Genomic DNA, 19,369 nt, shown 5'->3' with positions numbered 1-19,369 from the left:
TGAAACAATTGTTCAACTTTTACTTTACAAATATACCCTGTGCTTTAAATAGAATTACTAAATTAAAAATGTAAATTGGACTGTATCTTTTAACAGTTGGTGATTTGTCTATTTTCCACATTTTATTATGCATAATTTTTATAATAAAGAAGGGATTTTTTTTTTCATCCCTGTTCTAGTTGATAGCAATTTTTCCATGCTTCTCAAGGCTAATGTAATAAAACTACATAAAATGTTTAAGAAGAGCCCCATTAAAATATACAAAGCATACTAATTCATGAAGTCAAAGTCAAAGCAGAGTGGAAATATAAGCTTTAATAAAACTATGTCTGTTGTAAATAACTATTCAAGCACAGTCATTTTTTTGCAAATTGCATGGGATATAGCTCGGTCTACTCGAAGCAAAGAATCACTCAGCAGGATAAATGCATCTTAGTCAGAAATAGATTAAAAGGTACAGCTGAGCCATCAATAAGAACCAGATAGCACAGTATTATTTGCTGTTTGTTTTGAAGATGTAATTGCAGATCCCAGGATTTCAATAAATCTGTGCACATCAAGGAAGGAATTGTAGAGAGGAACTGGGGCAATGCGAAGAGCATTTGGTTCCCGCATGTCACACTGCAAAACAGAGAGGGAACATTCAGTAAATTCAGGTCACTTCTTGTCTATCTGTCAGGCTCTATTTTTTAAATGCCACAACTTGTCTTCAAGGAAGAGTGACTGGACTGACAAGGAAGCACATGTAAAACCTTTGGGATGCTCAAGGAGCTACAGTGAGGAGCATGATTGTGAAAAATTTAGTAAGAAGAGTAGTTTAGCCTAAAAAATTATGCACAGCTCAGGATGGGCAGGACTTCAGCAGTGCCATTGAGGGCTCCAAACCAACTATGTAGCCCCAAAATTCACTTTAATGCCTGTAGCAACTCAGAGTTGAAGAGGCACAGAGGTGACAAAAAAAAGAGCACAAAACCCCCCATTCCAGTATGTGAGTGTCTTGTTCTAAAGATACAGGTAATGGTGAGGCATTGCAGTACTTTTCTTCCCCTCACTGTGATTTGAACTTGTTCCTGAATATAATAATCTCTTATATTTGAAAAATATCACTGCATTGCAAAGACAAGCCAACAGTGTGAGGCCCCATGCCCTGCTAAAAGCAGGAGTTCCTGGAATTCCCTGGCAGCACCAAGGCAGCAGCATACATAACCTAAAAGAGGTGCCCTTGGGGAGACAGGTGACCAGCAGAAATAAAACTGATATCTCATTTATATGGCATTATGCTATCAACCTCACCTCCCAGCACATCTAAATCACCCAATGTACGGCCTTAAATTTCACTTTTATTCTTTTGGAGCAGTGCTCAATGGTAACTGCGCCATTACAAGGAGGTGGCTCCTTTTTCTGAGTGCTAAAACACATCTCACAGGGAAATGGCAGCTTTTCCATTGCTCCATCTCTATGTCTCACAAAGATCAAGAAGGGGACTGATGTAAGTTCAGAGTTCCTTGTCATGTAAATCTGTAGTTGTGCCTCCCATCCTAATGCACCCAAGATACAGCTCTAACTCCAGCAGTGACTCCAGAACTACTGGAAATAGGTCAATAGTGAAAGGGCAATACAGCAACAAATAATACAACAAATAATTTATAAAATAACTCTATGTATTGACTGCTTGCACAAGTAAAAATTGAAATTGTAAGAAATCATCATCAGTCCTAGTGGGTTTTTGCCTTATATGACACTACATTTGAATAAAAGCAAATTAATAGTTTGTTACTTGTAAAGAAGATGAAGTTTGATTTACTTACAGCCACTCCTCTCTTCTCCAGCTCGTTAAACACAGATTTGATTGGAAGGGAAAACGATAGAGTGAGCTGGCATCCTCTCTCCTCAATCTGAGATGGTGTGATTATTCTTACAAAGGGCTTCTCTGGATTTGTTTTGTCCTCACTGTAGTAATGCTTTATCAGGTATTCCAGGTAACCAGTGAGTAGAACAGATTTCCTCCTCAATGCTTTCATTGTAGTTTGGCTAAAAACCTGTGATGATTTGGAATCATTAGAATGAGAATGTGTTGCTGTAGAAAATGAAAAGGAAATAAAGATTTCTCTATACATTATCATTGGAATCAAGTGGTAACGCCAGAGAGACATTTCACATAAACATGGCAGCACTGGTCTTTGGAAAACACAGGATATGTTATGCTTTAGATAATGACAGATATTTGTACCTACTGTTTAGAAGTTTCATAAGCATCTGTGTCAGCAGAAATAACCTGCACACAAAGCCAGTTTGCTCAGAGAGCATTCCTCTGAATGTCTAAAGAGAATCTATAAATCCTCTATAGGTGCAACAGTGCAGAAGGAAACTCAAAATCACATGAAAGTCTTCCCTGGCCTGTGCCTTTAATACCCACCTTCCCTCTCTCTACAGCTCCCTGAAAGGAGGGTGTAGCCATGTGGGGTTTGGTCTCCTCTCCCAGGAAACAACTGATAGGAAATGAGGGAGCAGCCTCAAGTGGCACCAGGAGAGGCTTAGTTTGGATATTAGGAAGAATTTCTTAACCAAAAGGTTGGTCAAGCCCTGGAACAGGCTGTCCATGGTAGGAATCACTGTCCCTGGAAGTGTTCCAAACCACGTAGGTGTGGCACTTGAGGACCTGGTTTGGTGGTGAGGCTGGCAGCGCTGCTTTAATGGTTGTACACAATGATCTTGGAGGTCTTTTCCAAACTGAATTATTCTAATTACAAAATTCAAGAGCCAAGACTGAAGCATCATGACTGGTGTAGAAATTCTTGTCTGTGAAAGCACAAAATGTGTACTAAAATTGACTTCATATACATGTATACAAAAATTGACTTTTGAGTTTAAGTCCTGTGCAGGCTCGCTCTCTCTAGTCCACATGAAGGAAAAAAAACAAAAACCCAAATTCACTGAATTATTTTTCAATAGCTCTGTGCTCCTGCACAGCTACAAGAGCCAGTGAGTTTCAGGCCCTCAAAATATCATGAGATATGCAAAAAATGACTGCTTGAAAATGACAGTGCTGTTTGGCCACACAAACAAGACCAATGTGTTAGAGGAGTTTGGGAGCAGAAGGTGAGACAGCTTCTGCTTTTGCACTGGAAAGGCTTCATCACAGGGAATGATGGAAATGCAACCCCAGAAACAATTTAGCCCTGCCTTCCTCAAACCTCCCTTTCCTTCTCCCCACAGAATTAGCTGCAGGGGAAAATGACAAGGATACAAACATGAAAGTCCCCAACAGCCACTTCAAATCACATCCTGGCACACCAGTGCTTGTGGACAGCTCTCTGTCCACTGACTGCAGCTGCAAATCAGAGGCAAGGCAGTGCCCTGGATGAAAATCCATGATCTTCACTCTCAAGAAATCACTGTTCCACACTAGAGAAGTAACAATTTTAAGATTACTTTTATCATGACCTGGAAAAGCATAAAGAGAGGAACCTGATGAATCCTACTCAAAGTACACCAAATTCCAGCAACACCTGGAAATCATTGTTTTGTAGAACATCCCAAATCCCACTCCCTGATGCTATCACAGCCACTAGATGCTGCACAAAACCAAGAACCCCTGCATTTTGTGCTCGTGAAATGGTATGTGGATGCTGTAAGACAGACTTTGCAAGGGAATAAATGTGACAGGGACCAGAGCCACCAGCAGCCAGCAGGTCAACAGAAATCTAGAGGTGCTTCCCTGTCCACCCAGGCAGGCAGAGCAGACACAGGACTGTTCAGTGCATCACTAGAGGGAAAACAGACCTGCCTCCTGTTCCTCCAGCATTTGCAGGAGTATGAGGGATGGATCTCCTTAGGCTGCATGCAAAAATCTGCTTCCACAGGGTTTATGCAAGGAATACTTGGTCTCCTGGGTGTAATTTTTTGAAAAAGGTCTTTAAAATGTGTCTGTAGAGCGCTCCCCTTTTTTCCATAAAAGGCAGCAGCCAGTGCCATAACAGTCACTTTAAGCATTATTGAGGAATAACATCCATTAACACTTGCAGTTTTCATTGTTTCCATTGGAAACACTGCCTTCTGCTTAATGTGTCCCAGTGAAGGTGGCATGCAATTTCACTAGCCATCTCTTGCCAGACATGAAAACTACTTTGTTTCCCACTGTATTAGAGCAATTAGCACTGGGAAATCCTGGCTGTGCCAAAAGGTAATGTGGGCAGGGGAAGGGGAGGCAGTGGAAACTGCTCAGCCCTCATTGTTCCAGGCTCCCTGCAGTGGGCTAAATGACACCAGCCCACACAAACCCGAGCACTCACAATCTGGGTCATGGCAGAACAGCTTTCAGCTTCTCTCCAAGGTCACATAAAGTTTAAAACAATATAGTGGATGTTTAAGGACTAAAAACAAAAAAAAAAAAAAAAAATTGTCAGGCGGAACAAGAAGCATGGCTGTGCCCTTTGCAGTCCTTCAGTGTTGCATGTATGATGGAGGGATCATAACTGGCAATTTTCTGACTTTGTTTGCTTAAGATACTGTTTTTTCAGTAAATACAGAAGAGGGATATGGACCCTGCTCTTTGTTCCAGCATCAGCTCAGCCATTCCACTAGAATTAATGGAATGCTAACCAGAAATAAATTTCTGCCATTTGTGCTGGTGGCAAAACCTTGCTACCCAAGGCTGCCTTGAAAACCAGCTTAAGGAGGATTTTATAGTAGAATATATTGCATACAGCAGGTAAATCTCAGTAACACCTTTTTGAGCCACAGAGACTGAGAGTCCTGATTTTAGAGGTTAACCATACTTCAAGGAAATGCTGAAACATCTCAAAGTGAATCACAAGTGTTTGGGGAACAGCTCCATGCCCTCAAACAGGGGTGGGCTGTGCTCTCCAAAGCAGATCAGAGGGTTTCAGCACATGGATCACACCTTCAGAGGAGGAATTAGCTCTGTATGGCAGCACTGCCCTTCCCACAGCCACAGGGTCAGTGATTCACACAGAGATAGGTCAGAGATGGGGCTCTGCTCCTTTGACCACCAGAAAACTAATGATTCAATGAAAGAAAAGACAGCTTGGAGCTATGCCACACTCATGGATTCCCCTTTTAGGAAACATTTGCTGATAGTTTCTGTCTCTTCTGCTTGTAACCAAAGGCAGAACAGGTTCCTTGAGCCACTGGATCAGCTGATCAAGGACAGGCAGGACACCTAATTTTCTTTCATAAAGGATATAAGTCTGGTTTACTGGTGGAAAATATGAAGCAGCAGCTCTGAGTGCATCTTTTCAGACTTACATGATTCCTTTGCAGGAAGATGCTGAGCACAATCCTTCCCATGAGTAGTACTGAGACAAGGCACTGTTGGACTTGGTGACCTCAGAGATCTCTCCCAACTTTAATTATTCTGTGATTTTGAGCCCTGAATATTTCTATGGGATAAAGGTGCTGGTTGTACTGATCTCCCAAAAGCAAAGACAAACACATTTCCAGAGTTCAGGTTTGGAGGTGCAAACCTCAAATACTGTTGGTTCAACTCCAGCAGAGTTTGTGAGAGACATGGGGAGATGAGCATATTCATTAAAGACCTTGGTCTCTCAGGGCTGTGGGGTTATTTTGTTTGCTTTTCATTAGTTCTCCCCTTCCATGTTCAAATATTTCACAGTTTTCTTAAAAGGGAGACAGCAATAACACACGTAGCATTCATTAAACATTTTTATACTCTTAAATTCAGGCTCAAAGTAAAGCAATTACTTACCTCTAAACTGGCATGCAGAGCACAGACCAGTAAAATTGGAGGATTTGATAACCGGAATCCATTAATTCCTTCACTTAGTTGTAATTCTGGAAAATGAATAACTTATATTAGTGTTTTTGATTTCTTCATTTTAATGGATTGGACCTTATCTTGAAGTCTGTCCTCACACAGTAAAATATTTCCCTAATGTGGCCCATAGGAATCGGTCATTAAAAGGAAATAGTAATCTATTCCCAGCTAATACTTTCAACTTCGAGAGAAGCCCAATTTTATCCAGCAGAAGACCTCATTAGCAGCTTCATGGGAACCAGAGGACTGCAATTAATTTGTTTAAATGGTGTGTGCTAAAACCACCTTTACACTTGAATGTCTTTTAAGGCTGGCACGAGGCAGAGGAATTCCAAGTCAGCAGAGGCGCGCTCACACGGAGCAAGGAATCACGTTCCTTCACTTTATTGAGCTGATGAGACACATGGGAGGCTGCATATGCAGCTAAGTGTAGCTTCAGGCCAAGGAGAGGAGCTGCCTAGACTTTGGGCTGTGAAATTTCACAAAATCTATTTAATAAATCTACAAAAGCCTCGCTGTAAGTTCTGTGTCACCGTTGATATTTCATGCTCCAGCACTGGAGCGGGAGGGCGCGGCGGAGGAAACGCTTTTCACGCACAGCAGACTGGCTAATTTTATAATGCCCAACTTCTCCCCTGTAAACTGCTCATGGAAATGAATAAACAATGTTTTTTTCTTCTTCTAGCAGTATTTCAAGGCAATTTGTGTCTCCTGCTGGCTTTCCATAGTGCCACTCTCTTGCATTTGGTCTGAAAACAAAGAGCAGACTGAGGCTATTAGAGAGGTGCTCTCCAGCCAAAGCCACATCAACAGGCGCTGCCACAGAAAATTAAAAATATATTAAAAACAAAACAACCAATCAAACCAAAGAGCTCCTTTCTCATCCTGATCCCTCAGGATATTCTCTCTGCCATAGCTTAAACTGGAGCTGAATAGTCTAGCTGCCAGATTTGGAGAGGAGTTCTCATTTTGTTTTGGGACAGTAAACAATATTTCAGAGCAGGTTTGTCTTACAACCCATCCCTCCCTAGTGCAGGAAATTTGGAGATGCTGAAACATTAGTGGGATTTCATGACTTTTGCCAGATTGCCTTACCTGAATTTTTATAATTTCTCATTAATTCCTGTAGAACTAATCCTGAAGAAAAATATTACCCCAGTGACTGATAGCAGATCCTCATTCCTCAGAGACTTATGAATTTAATTCACTGAGATACTTTGAAAGTTTTATCCATATTCTATATCTGCTTTTTGAAGGTATTTCAGCAAAATTTCTAGGAGCAGACAGTCAAACCCTTATGCCCACACACAAATTTTTTCCAACATTTATTTTGTTAACTCCACTGCCTTACATATTGAGGATGAGGAAATGCAAAGTTCTGTGCTTTCTCCTCAAACTGCTACAGAAGTGAAGCTAGTTATATATAAATAAATCAAATGAGGTAAAATTGAGAGTGTATAAATACATACTGTTTTCCATGAGGAATCTTGTTTTGAATTCATGGCCCCACCAGCCAATTAGCCTAAGATTTTTAAAGAAAATAAATTAATAGACATCTTAATATCTTTCAATTTAGCTTTGAGTATTAAGAATTATATAAGATTGAGCAATATATACATTTCCAATAATACATTTTATTTCTAACAATAGCATAAAAATGAAATAAATTCTATGAAGAGTTAGCACTAAAAACTTAACATTGCCATTTGAAAATTTCTCTTTTACTGCAAATAATAAAACACATCACATCTTTCAATTAACTATTGATTTTAACAATACCCATTTTCTCTGAATTCACTTCACAAAACAAAAAATAGTACAGAAATATTTCTAGTGGTTCCAAGGCATTAAATTCAAAACAAATTCAAAACATTCTCCCCTGCTCTTAAACTTTAATGAATATTGAAAGCTAAAATGAGCTATAAAATCTGACTTAGTTTCACCAAGAATAGGACTTTTTGATGAGCAACAAACAAACAAGATCTTGGAAGGAGGATTGTGTGGGCCTTGCCATGTCCTTACTGTGAGATCAGTGTGAATTCTGCATACACTTTTGTTTTCCTGAACTAAACTTATTCTTCAAAAAACTTTCTTTAAAATAAAACTCAAAGCAATTTAATGCTATATTCCCTTTTGTAAGATCATCTCCTGAAAAAAAATCCATACAATTATTTAAAAAATAATATGTTTTATCTTGGACATTAAAATGAAATTACATTATTAACTCATGTTTAATGGAAAATATCTTTGAGGGCGTTGCTACAAGCAGTTTTCTAAAGCAGCTGGATGCACTGGATCACCTGCTGCCAGGGCACTGCAGATAAAGCCAATATTGCAAAATCAGGGACTTTTTCCCCCACCTCCCTTGGGTTCTCCACTTCTTACCTCAGTACACAGAGATATCAGTGATTAATAATGCCAGTCCTACTTGAGATTCCCCTGTATCAATGCTTTTACAATAGCAAGAAGTCCCCATCACAGACTCCTTCATGAACTTCTCAGCTCTCCTGACCTGGACATGTTGGACACCATTTCTGCCAAGGTTTTGCTCATTTTTCCCTGTACCAGATAGTAAAATTTTAGGAACAAAGCCTGGCAAAACTTGTAATGATAAATAAGTCTATATGTAAAGGTCACAGTAGATCAGCCTTCCTGGAAGCAAACAGGGAAAGGGAAGTCATGGCCCCTCCCTAAAGGAGCATTTTGCAGTTTGCCTAAGAGAGCTGAGCTCTGCAGAATTAAGAACACATTTGAGTTAGAAACTTGTTATATGAATACTGCAGAGTGTAAAATAAAGTAGTTCGTATTTCTGTATAACAACACAGGTTTTATGTTTACTTCTGGGAGCTGCATCTAAACAGAGGCTCCACAGAAAAGGATGTTTTTTTCTTTATTGCTGCATGATGTTTTTATTATTCTGAGACCCATGAAAATTAATAGTGCAATATACATCCATTTTAAATGAGATATTACATTGCCAAAATGAATACACCCCAAAAAAAATACAACAGAGCCTCTGCCCAAGTGACTGTGTTACTGATGCTTTGAATCATAAAAGATGTTTCAGTTATTTTATAGGAACTCTATAATACATAGATAACATTGTACTGAAAACCCTGAATATTGCATGTTCCTGCAACAATCTGCTGATATCAATGTCTACACACATTTTATGAATTTCAAAGGTTTGAAGCAGAAAATAAATTCAAAAGGAAATAAAACATCTGGACAAATAGTCTGTGAGAAGGAGAAAACAATATTATGTTCTACTTGGACCACATCCAGACAGGAAAGACAAAATACAGATCAATCAGACCATTATCCAGATCAGGGCTGATGAAAAGCCCCCTGGTTGCACTTCAAATGCTCAAAACTCACTAATTCTGAAGTTGGCTTCAACCCAGATCTCAGCTGCAGCACCACGAAGGCAACTTGGAAAGTGAAATTTCAAAACTTTTCCAAAATGACAGAATGAAGGATTTTTTTTAAAAAGACAGTTTTAGCTGTCTTGCCCTTTCCTACCATAATCTGACAATTTGCTTTTCCTCTTTTTTATTTTTTCTCTTTTGGCTGTTCTAGAACTTCAGAGGTGTCACTGCAGGATGTGCACTTTGAGGCAGCTCTGGTCCTACACTCTCATTGATCTAATGGTCCATATGGATGTCATGTTATTTGACATTTAAGTTGACAGGCTTCAAAGCGTGGAAATTAACAAAATCTTCACAAATTATAGCGATTTGCTGTTTACAATTTTCTGTGAAAATTTTGAAATGAAGGTTGCCACCGCTATGCCAAATTTCAACCTGTTGTGATGGGAGAGAGCTAAGGTGTTAAACCCCAAACATAACACTTTATAAATGCTCACTAAAAATAATAGGCAATAAAACTGCACATTAACTTGCTGCAGTAAAATTTCTTATTAAAGAGTTGTTACTCTGCATGCAAAGTGGGCATTTTGAACTGCAGTCGTCATTTCAACTGTTCCTGCCTCAAAAACAAAGGCACCAAGATCGAAATAGATTCTGAATTCCAAACCATAACTTTTGGCAAAATAAATAAAGTGGAAGGATCTGAAAAGCAATATATGATGTGCTTGTGATTAAAAACACCTTAAACATGTTAGCAATGGGACTGTCAAGTTACATGATTCCCATGGCAGATAAAATCCATTGTGGGAAGTGTGTTAAAATCAGCTTCTAAGGAGATAAAGGTCTCATTTAGCAAATGTTCCACTACAAATTAAAAAATGTAAATTTATCCAAACTGAGCCCTTGTTTAACACATCACTAATCAAAATTGTTATCTCAGTGATAGATAGGTTTTGGTTGCAGCACCCTGCTGCCAGTCCCAGATAGCCCCAGCAGCCTCCCAAGGCTGGTCGGCAGAGATGTTCCTGGAACCCCTCCACAGAGAACATTTCTCCACCCTGGAGCAAAAGCATATTTTAAATACATTGAAAAATCATGTCTAAAAAGAGAGTAAATCAGTGCCAAACTAGCTGTGTCTTTTTCTGCAAGGTGAACATGTTCTTACAAGCCCACTTCTGTTAGAAAATAACCTTTTAAATGGATTGTTCCATTCTGTGCCTCAAATAAAACCATTGCCATCAGAGAATGTCTTGGCATTCTCAGAGAAGGCACCTTAAAAAGCATCTCTTTCCAATCCCTGCCATGGAGAGGGACACCTTCCACTGGACCTGGTTGCTGAAGGACCCATCCAACCTTGTCTAGGTCCTCACAGCTTGATAACACTGAGACCTTCCCAGGGAATTCTGCCACTCCCAGTCTTTCCACAGAATTTTTACATGTGCCACATAATGTTTAAATATTGCTGAAAGATTTTCAAATACCTTTTTTTTTTTTTTTTAACTCCAAAATGTTCTCTTCTTTTACAAATCAATGAACAAAGGTTTGCTAGGCCGGAAAATTACGACAGAAAGGAACAGTATCCTCTTATTTAGTCATATTCTCTTTAAGGACATTTACAGAATGGAAAAATCCCTCCAATAAGTATTTTTATTTAGCTCATTTTCCTCCTTCATATCTGTCTGCATTAGACTGAAGCACTGGTTGTTCATAACTTGAGTCATCTCATTTGTAGTTGTATTAATGATGCAGGCGTGTAGGATATAATGATGTATGTGCAGTGTAAACATCAAAGAAGATCCAGTTAAAGAACACAGAAAAAATACAAAAAAAAATTCCTCTGACCTTTGCTTTGGCATTACAGATGATCATGCTACTCATTTATAATTTACAGCCTGGAGCAACACGGGTCTCATTTCCCTTCTCAGCAAGAAAAAGAGACAGAAACTCTTGAGTAGTGATACAGAAAACAGGGAAATGCCATTAATGTGGCCCAGCTTTTACAGTCCAGGGCAATGTGTTGAAGTATCCTGTCATTATATTGTGCGAGATAATCATTTCACTTCCAGAGGAAGGCAAGTTGAAAAGCTAGAGGAATACAGTGTGAAATTTGTAATACTTGATTTTACATCTTCCAGCTTCCCTGGGCATGGAGCAGTTTGTTTCCTCTCCCTTATCAGGTCACAAAGTGAGCTGGAAATTTCAAAGCCATTATTTAGATTATATTAGGAGCATATACCAGCAAAGCATGCTATGTTTATGAAAGGATGGATTCAGCCAAATCATAAACAGGCAGTTTGGGGCCAGGCTGTGTCCACAAAGGAGCTGATGTAACTGCTGGGTGGCAGCTGAGCTCTTCATTCACACATTGCTTTAATTTTGCAAAAGCATCCAGGTGTTGGCAAAGATTTGTTTGCTTTTTTCATGCTACTGTTCCAGCCATGAGAAAGAATCAGCTCTGAGGAGTTAATGAGACTTGTCACTGCTCCCAAAGTTCATTACACAGAGCCAGGCAGATCTTATGCCATATCTGCAAAGGCTGGGAAAAAATGAAAGGGGCAAAAACAATCATTAAGTTCAGTTTCTTGCAGTCCTGTATGTTCATGGCACAGCTGCTGGTTGAGGAGCACATCCATGTCTCAAAACACCCTGAAAACCTAAGATGGGCAAGCAACAGACACTGTGACACACGTTTAGAGGAAAGAGGTTAATTGTGACTTAAATATCGCTCTCTTAGCAGGAAATATGTGACAAAAACAACCATGAGGCCCTAGAAATTAAAATGCAAAAGGACATAGAGAGCCTGGAGGCTGGAGCCAGCCTGGAGCCTGGAACAATCCACATCTGACCATGCTGGACCATCATCCTTCTGCCCAGGAACACATGGTGGTACCACACTCAAAGCCCAAGCTTTCATATTTCAAATTCCAGGATTAAAAAACCCAAACCAAACCAAATAAATGAAATCCCAAATAGTGCAATCAGCTCCTCAACCTCCAAAACATTTCTAAACATGCTTTACATCCATATATGAATCTCCAACTCAACTGAAAGGTTATTTCCATATTCTGAGGAACATTCCTCCAGTTTCCCTGGCTCCATGTAATGCAATACAGATAGAAAATGTACCCAGGGCTCAGGATCTCAGCAGGAGCATCTCTTAATTCTGCTGCACTCAAAGGTCAAACCAGAAAACCAAACTCACAGAAACAGTTCTCTCACCCCCTCAAATCTACCTTGCTGTCACCCAGATCTGCAAACTGAAGAACCCCTGAGCACAGACCTGGTCCCCAGGCTCAACAGCTGGGCTCAACTCTTTGCATTCTACTCTGCATTAATTTTACTGCAGCTTTCTAATTGCATTTTTTATATGTTTTAATTTAATTTCTATGGCATTAATTTTATTGCAAGCACACGAGCATGATTGTGTTTCTTTGGATTCAATGCCAAAACTCAGAATAAATAGAATGACACATACACACACCAACTAAGAAAACAGAAAAACCTGCTCGTTGCTGTACATGGCATTTTTTTGGCTCACTGGCTGGAGTTTGAGAAGGAGTTTCAATTTTCTTTGCTATCACAGACTTGTCTGATCACTGATGAGTCATTTGGTCTCCATGCCTCAAGCCCTCATCTCCAGGAATTCTGCTCAGGACTGCTCTAACTCTGAAGTGAGGGATGAGAATGTATTTGTTAAAATGTACTCACATATTTAACAATGAGGACCATGCAAGGATGAAGGAAAAGATTTATGTGGAGCATCTTATGCAGGATTTTTTAATATGCAGATAAGAAAAGGGCATTTGGAGGTAAAGCTGATGTCACTTGGTTTTTTCCCCCTCCTGTCAACCTTTCCCCAAATTATCACCTCACCCTCCAAAGTTGTTGCCAATTTAGGTTTCTATTCATTTCAGAATTGAATCTTTTTCTTTATCTAGATCACTTAACTGGCCTTTCTGATAAGGTTTAAAAAAAAATTTAAAAATCAATATTTCTGTTGCTTAATTCCACATGGTATTTTACATCTCTGCTGAAACAAAACAAACCCAAGTGGATGGACAATGTTATTCCATTCCACCCCACCCTCTCCATAGTGAGCACCCCAGCAGAGTCCTGCTCTCACCCAGAGCTTCCCTGCTGACAGCTCACTGAGAGGGAGAAAAGACATTTCAAATGATGTTTGAGATGATGAGGGGTCTGTTTAATCAAAACAAAGAATAATGGGAAAATAACTCCTGCTTTCACCACTGAAATCAAGAATTCAACAATTTTAACCCCCTTGTGTGGGTGAAAATCTTCCCATACTGAGAAGCTGTCAGTTCTGGAGTATCCCCACACTATATATCTATAAGGGCTAGGATTTGCACGGGGGATTAAGGGACTTATAGCAGCTACCCTGTTAGACTTCAGCAATATTTCCAACCTAACTCTCACAGTCTCCTTCAGAAAACCTTGCCAAGATTGCCAGAAGCTATATTTAAAGCCTGTTTTTTTTTTTTCTTCCTTTATATCTTTTTAGCTATCCTTTATCCCAAATGGTAAGCTTGGACTTGTTTCATTATTCTCTTCTGTGCAGTGCCTGTTAATTTTAAGTAGGATCTGTTGTTAGGATTTGAAAAGCTTTTGAAGCCCAGGTAATTATTAGCCTCAGACTTCTGTAGTTTAGGACTTGCTCACACTCTGCTGCTTTCCTTACCCTTTTCAACTCATTACAAATGTTTCCTAATTATTAAGCATATGTGACTTGTGAGCGGCGCCATATATTATTAATGGCCCAGTCTCTTAGAACTCAGTGGAAAAAATCAAAACTCCTTATGAAAAGTTGCTTCTGTGAAAGTAGTAACTTTTCATATTTAATATCAATGAGGCTTTACTTTGTCAAAGGACCAAAGTAATGTAATTGTATTAGAGGCTAATAGCATGACATTTTTCTTCTGTTAAGAGGCTTGCACTTTCAGTACCATCTAAAGGGAGACAATTTTTCTCCTCTATTTTGAGGCTTGTCTTGCTTAAAAAATAGCCAAACTCACTTTCTGCCTAGCGGCAAGTTTTAACAGCAAAGACCCAAATCCAGAAAAAAGAGTCTCATAATTTAAACAATGACACTTAACTATGCAACTGCAATGGATGGAATTAAGAAACTTTTAGATTTGAGTGATCACCCTCTTTCCAAAAGTAGCTGGGCAGCTCTCGGCTCCCTGAGCTTTGCTGTTCTTTGAGGTGAGTGATTTAACAAAACTGTTGCCACAATCAGGGAGGCTCTTGGGTGAAAAACCTGGGCTGTTTGGTCAGTGGAGTACAAGGTGATTTGCAGCTCGTGGCTACTGGGAGACAGAGGGTGCACACACTCTTCCTGAATTGATTTTTACCTTGTTAGTGTTTTAGGCTGGACGCGAGTGGGAATACACCAATTTCAACACATCCATCCATATCACCCCTCCAGGTCAAAACAAAAGGAGATTGAGTTCAGTCTTGTAGCAGGAAACAAGTTGCTGTGGCCAGGGCATGAGGAAGAGGAATGGCTGCAGTGCTGCCAATCCAATCAGGGCCCTTTGCAGCCTCACAGAGCTCCCCACCAAACCTCGGAGGCGCTTGCGATAAGGGACAATAATTTCATTCGCCATGATTAGGCAAAAGAAAGGTATGATCCAACAGCAGACAAAATGGGGGCCTAAATTAAATCCCAGGAGAAGATTTCACAAAAAACAAACCCCCTAAGGCTAATGAAGTTGAATTAAAAACTGTTAAATCAGCTTACGAACAACTATTATCACAAAGTGCTCATATAACACTTTCACTGGCCAAATATCAGATATATGAAAAGGGGGAATACAGCCAACAGTATGTTCACACATTTAGTAAGGGGAAATTTAATATTCTGCCTAACACCAGAAATTAAAAATCAAGCAGGGAGCCAATTTACTCATGGAGATATTAATAAAGTTCTCAGTGATTTTTATAAAGTACTGAATAGCTCTCAATTATTTTATGGTGGTAAAAAAAGCATGTTATATTCTTTAGGAATTCCATACATCTTTTTCTAGGCTGTTTCAAACAGATTAAATTAAACAAGTGAAAGCAACAATCCCTCCTAGAGCTACTTTTAAACGTGAATTCTGACTTAAAGGAGACTTAGATAGTTTTGATTACTATGATGTGTTTACTGAACTATACAGTCTCTGCAATCCCTTGAATAAATCTTTCAGGGGAGGATATCTAGATAGATTTCTAAACAATAAATATATCTGACTGAAATACAATATACATTTTTTAAGATTTGGGAAGTCTTTCTTGTTTCTGAATAGACTAATCACAATATTAATGCAAGACCTTTATCATACCAGAATCCTTATTAGCTAAAATGCAAGTTATCACCTCTGCTCTTTGCCTGAAACAAGAAACAATCCACATCAGATGAGATTTTTTTTTAATGACAGTGGCTAGAACTAATTGAATTCATAGTTTCAACTGCCAGCAAATTTGCCACAGAATCCAGTAGTTGTGTTACAAAACCTTTATTAAGTGATACTGAAGGAGGAAAATTCAGATTAAGTTTTTTCAGCTGAAATCTAAGACATTAAATAATTAAAGGAAAACAGAAATGTGCATCTTTCAGAGTTATTTGAAAGAGTTTCTCTTCAAAAAGATAAAATTTCATCCATCACTAGAAAACTAGAACAATGTGACTTAGGTACCTTTTTTTATTGGGCTGCCATTGCCCAAATTTTCAGTAGCAGGTACATTTAAGAGTCTTAAATTTATGTTATTTATTTATATGGGGTCTAAATCCATTTTGACATGAGGTCGAATGTAAGTATGTGATGTTTGACATGAGGTCCAGGAGCTCCAGGCTCTTCTCACTAAACAGTTGAGAAGCATCAAATAAGGACTTTTCTATGGACTTATTATCCTGTCAGAAAATAACTGTACCTGCAACTCTGACCTTCAACACGCACTGACAAAATCTCCCTGCACTGGCTCACAATGGGTTGCTCAAAAGTCATCTCAGAAATCTCTCCGTGAAAACAGAGGGATGCTGAAAAACTAGATTTCAGTAGGAAACTATTCAATTTTTGCTCAATAATCTGTACACAGTGAAAGAAAATACTAAATAATTCTTCATGTTGAGCAGCTGTTTTTCATGGCATGGGGCAGAAAGAACCTAACATTTTCCCAAAACTGCTGCACTGGTGTGATTAGATCAGTGAATTGATGTCATGCTGACTGAGAAATTAGGGAAAGGAAAGGGAAAGGGAAGATTCTGTGTTTCTCACAGCATCTCACTAGAAACTCATCTCCAGACACTTGAGTGAGCTCCCTACAGCTGGAGCTGCCCTGCAGTTTCCACACAGTGGAAGGCAGCAAGAGGGAGCTGCCAGCAAGCACTGAAAATTACTGCAGTGAAAAATGAGGGGTAGTCACTGTGACAGTAAAAATTGACCAGCAGCGACAAAGAGGTGCGAAAATAAGTATTTCACAAATGGAAAGTGAGAGGAAGGATGGCTTACAGCGAGTGGGCAAGAATAGACAATATATGTCATGAAGGCCTCTAGGAAGCTCCTGATTCAAAGACATGTGGAGATGGGTAAGAAATAAAAGGCAGCAGGCTGTGGATGTCTTTTGCTGGACTTTAAGATAAAATAGATTTGATTAAGGGAGACAAAAGAAAAATATGAAGGTTTCTGACCTGGTAAGACCTTATCTTAGTTCAGTATTGGAAAGAAGTTTTAACCAGGACAAAGAGGGAATATGAGGATTAGAAACCCCATGAACAACAGGAAACAAATAAGCCCAAGTGTTAAACCAAGCAAAAAAAAAAAAAGAAAAAAAAAGAAAGAAAAACCATTTCATAATGCACCCATGCACAAATCCAGAATGCCAGCTTAGCAAAAGGTAACATGACTGAATTATTTCCTTAACCTGAGCAATGGCCCTTGAAAATGCTTATGGTTTGAGTCAGGTGCTGGCTGGGACATGAATCCCAACAGGAGCTGTATGAGTGACTCCAGAGCTGCAGCTAAAGGCAGAAAGGTGCTCAGCCAGGGCAGGGACACAGACAGCTCTGGGAGACATCCCAAGCACAAAACCCCATCAGAACACGTGGCTGAGAGCTACAGGAGCACGCTCCAGGGGACAGAAATGGAGAGAAAACTGGTGACTGCTAATGGCACAAAAGCATAAAGGCTCTTGCTGGTGCTTTCAGCTTAGAGCAATTTGAAGCCATACCATGACCTCAAAGCACATTCTGTAGGGAGAAATCAGACACATTTTCCCATTGTGGTATAATGAACCAATACAAAAGCATGAGCAAATCTCATTTTTAAAGGGCATGTGCAGACTCCAAGTTTAACTGAGAATCTTAGGAGAAAAGCTTCATACAAAGTTGCTAAATTTCTGAAGTAGAAAAAGTGAAAAATGATCAAACACCTAAAGTAAGTCAACATCTAGTAGGAAATCCCAGATGCAAAATTGCATTAGTTCCAGCACATTTCTGCACTGAGGTAAGTAAGCTCTTAGTGGAAACAGCAGAAGATTTACTAGAGGTTTTTATCATTAAAAATAAACTCTTGCCTCCCTAATGTAGAAGGATTCTGTGAGGTGGCTACAGAAACACACAGATGAATGGATAAGAAAATAAATAACTCCTCTTTCTGTGACTTGCTAAAAAAGCAGAAAAGAAGGTTTTCTTTCCATTTTCTTAGAAATGTGTAGCACCAGTACCAATGTTGCATTTCTATAAATTAATTCAGCAGGAAGGAAGCTTGCTGCTTTGTCTTATTGGGAAAAATCAAGACACAGCAGAGTGCTTTCAAACCTGCCTGCCTGGAAGTGGAGAACTGAGGCACACAGAGCAGGCAGATAACAACACACGGCCTTTGAAATGCAAGGGAAAATCACAGCAACCATGCAGACTCCAAGGAGAGCCCCAGGATCCCTTCCTTGCTAGTTAACAGGATGCAAGAGTCGCCCCCAGGCTACATTCACCTTTCCATCAGGCTAAGCCGGTTGGTTCCTTTCATGTGTTTGAGCAGTTGTGTCTTACACCATCGGCGAGAAAGCTCCAGGCACTGCAGATGGGAAAGCAAATGTGGAAGGAACAGAGCCACCTCCTTCTCATTCCCGAGGCTGGGAGGGGGACAGGACCATGGCACAGCACATGAAGTGATGTCCCTTCAGTGTGATCCAGGAGGAAAAATGCATGGGAGTGCACTCAGGGAATGAGAGCAGCACATTTCTTCCTCACTCACCCCACAGGTGATGTGAAGTTCACACACGACACCATTACAATCACCTTAAAATCCAACCAGGGCAAAGGTGACGAAACAAAGAGGAAGACCTTCAGGAAGGAAAGAACAAGAACATTTATAATGAGAAAAGAGGTGAGATTGCTTGAAGATACAGCTTAATTACAAGGGAAGGATTTGAAGGAAGAGAGAGAGAAAATGCTTGACAGAGAACAAGGAGACAATCGCGGGAGCCGCATAAAAGGAGCCGAAGAAAAAGAATGGGAATAGATGATGTGAGTGCACATTAACCTCTCATTTTTTCTCCCAGAGACTCACTCCAAAGTTAAAAAATGCTCTTGGATATTTGCCATGCAGTTGGTGAATCCGAGAACACACCCCTGCAGGCCCATCATGGGTGTAGATTGGCCTAATAAATCACTTGTCCCAAGACAATGCAATTAAGCCTAATTAGCCGATAGCTTTATTCCTAAACAGTCTCTTCCCAAGGGAGGTTTTAACTTTTGGTTTCTAAATTAGCTCAAGGAGCTAAATTGCTCTCATCTCCTTGGCAAAGCAACAGTTCATTTCTACCTTAGCACAGGATACTTCATGCACTCAGGGGACACGTGCTCGCTGCAGGAGTGGTTTATTTGCATTAACCCACAGTCTGAGTCCAGCAGGAGCAGGGAGAACCCTTCTGGAAACAGCAGCATGTTCACTGCCATCTGTCACCACTGACTTGCCCACCTGGCTGCACTCAGCACAGCTTCCCTACGAGTCTCTGTGCTGCTTCTCCTCCTGTGCACCTTGACCAGGACAAGGTGCTCTGTTCTGATAAAGCTTCCAGTAGTTCTGAGGAGAAAAATTAAATAGGCAAGTGAGAAATGGACCATCTTGGCCTTTTATTTGAGTAAATCCTGAGTAGAAGACAGTCTGAGTGTAGAAATTCCTTCCTGTGAGGATGGAAAGGCCCTGAC

At 39.9% G+C, this 19,369-nt stretch overlaps 1 protein-coding gene across 2 annotated transcripts in view; it reads right to left on the bottom strand.

Moving 5' to 3' along the window:
• Window positions 1-306: 306 nt before the first annotated feature.
• KYNU (kynureninase) overlaps window positions 307-19,369 on the bottom strand; it is a 57,708-nt gene continuing 38,645 nt past the window's right edge. For both annotated transcript variants that reach the window (XM_058809690.1, XM_058809692.1), the window contains 4 exons: window positions 7,267-7,319; window positions 5,729-5,814; window positions 1,809-2,039; window positions 307-621 (listed from right to left, as the gene is read on the bottom strand). In XM_058809690.1, coding sequence (XP_058665673.1) covers window positions 469-621; window positions 1,809-2,039; window positions 5,729-5,814; window positions 7,267-7,319 — 523 coding nt within the window. In that variant the 3' untranslated portion in view covers window positions 307-468. The remainder of the gene's footprint in view (window positions 622-1,808; window positions 2,040-5,728; window positions 5,815-7,266; window positions 7,320-19,369) is intronic.

This window comes from Ammospiza caudacuta, chromosome 8 (assembly GCF_027887145.1).
Source record: "Ammospiza caudacuta isolate bAmmCau1 chromosome 8, bAmmCau1.pri, whole genome shotgun sequence".
NCBI classification, from domain to species: Eukaryota; Metazoa; Chordata; class Aves; order Passeriformes; family Passerellidae; genus Ammospiza; species Ammospiza caudacuta.
This window is presented reverse-complemented; position numbering and strand designations above follow the sequence as displayed.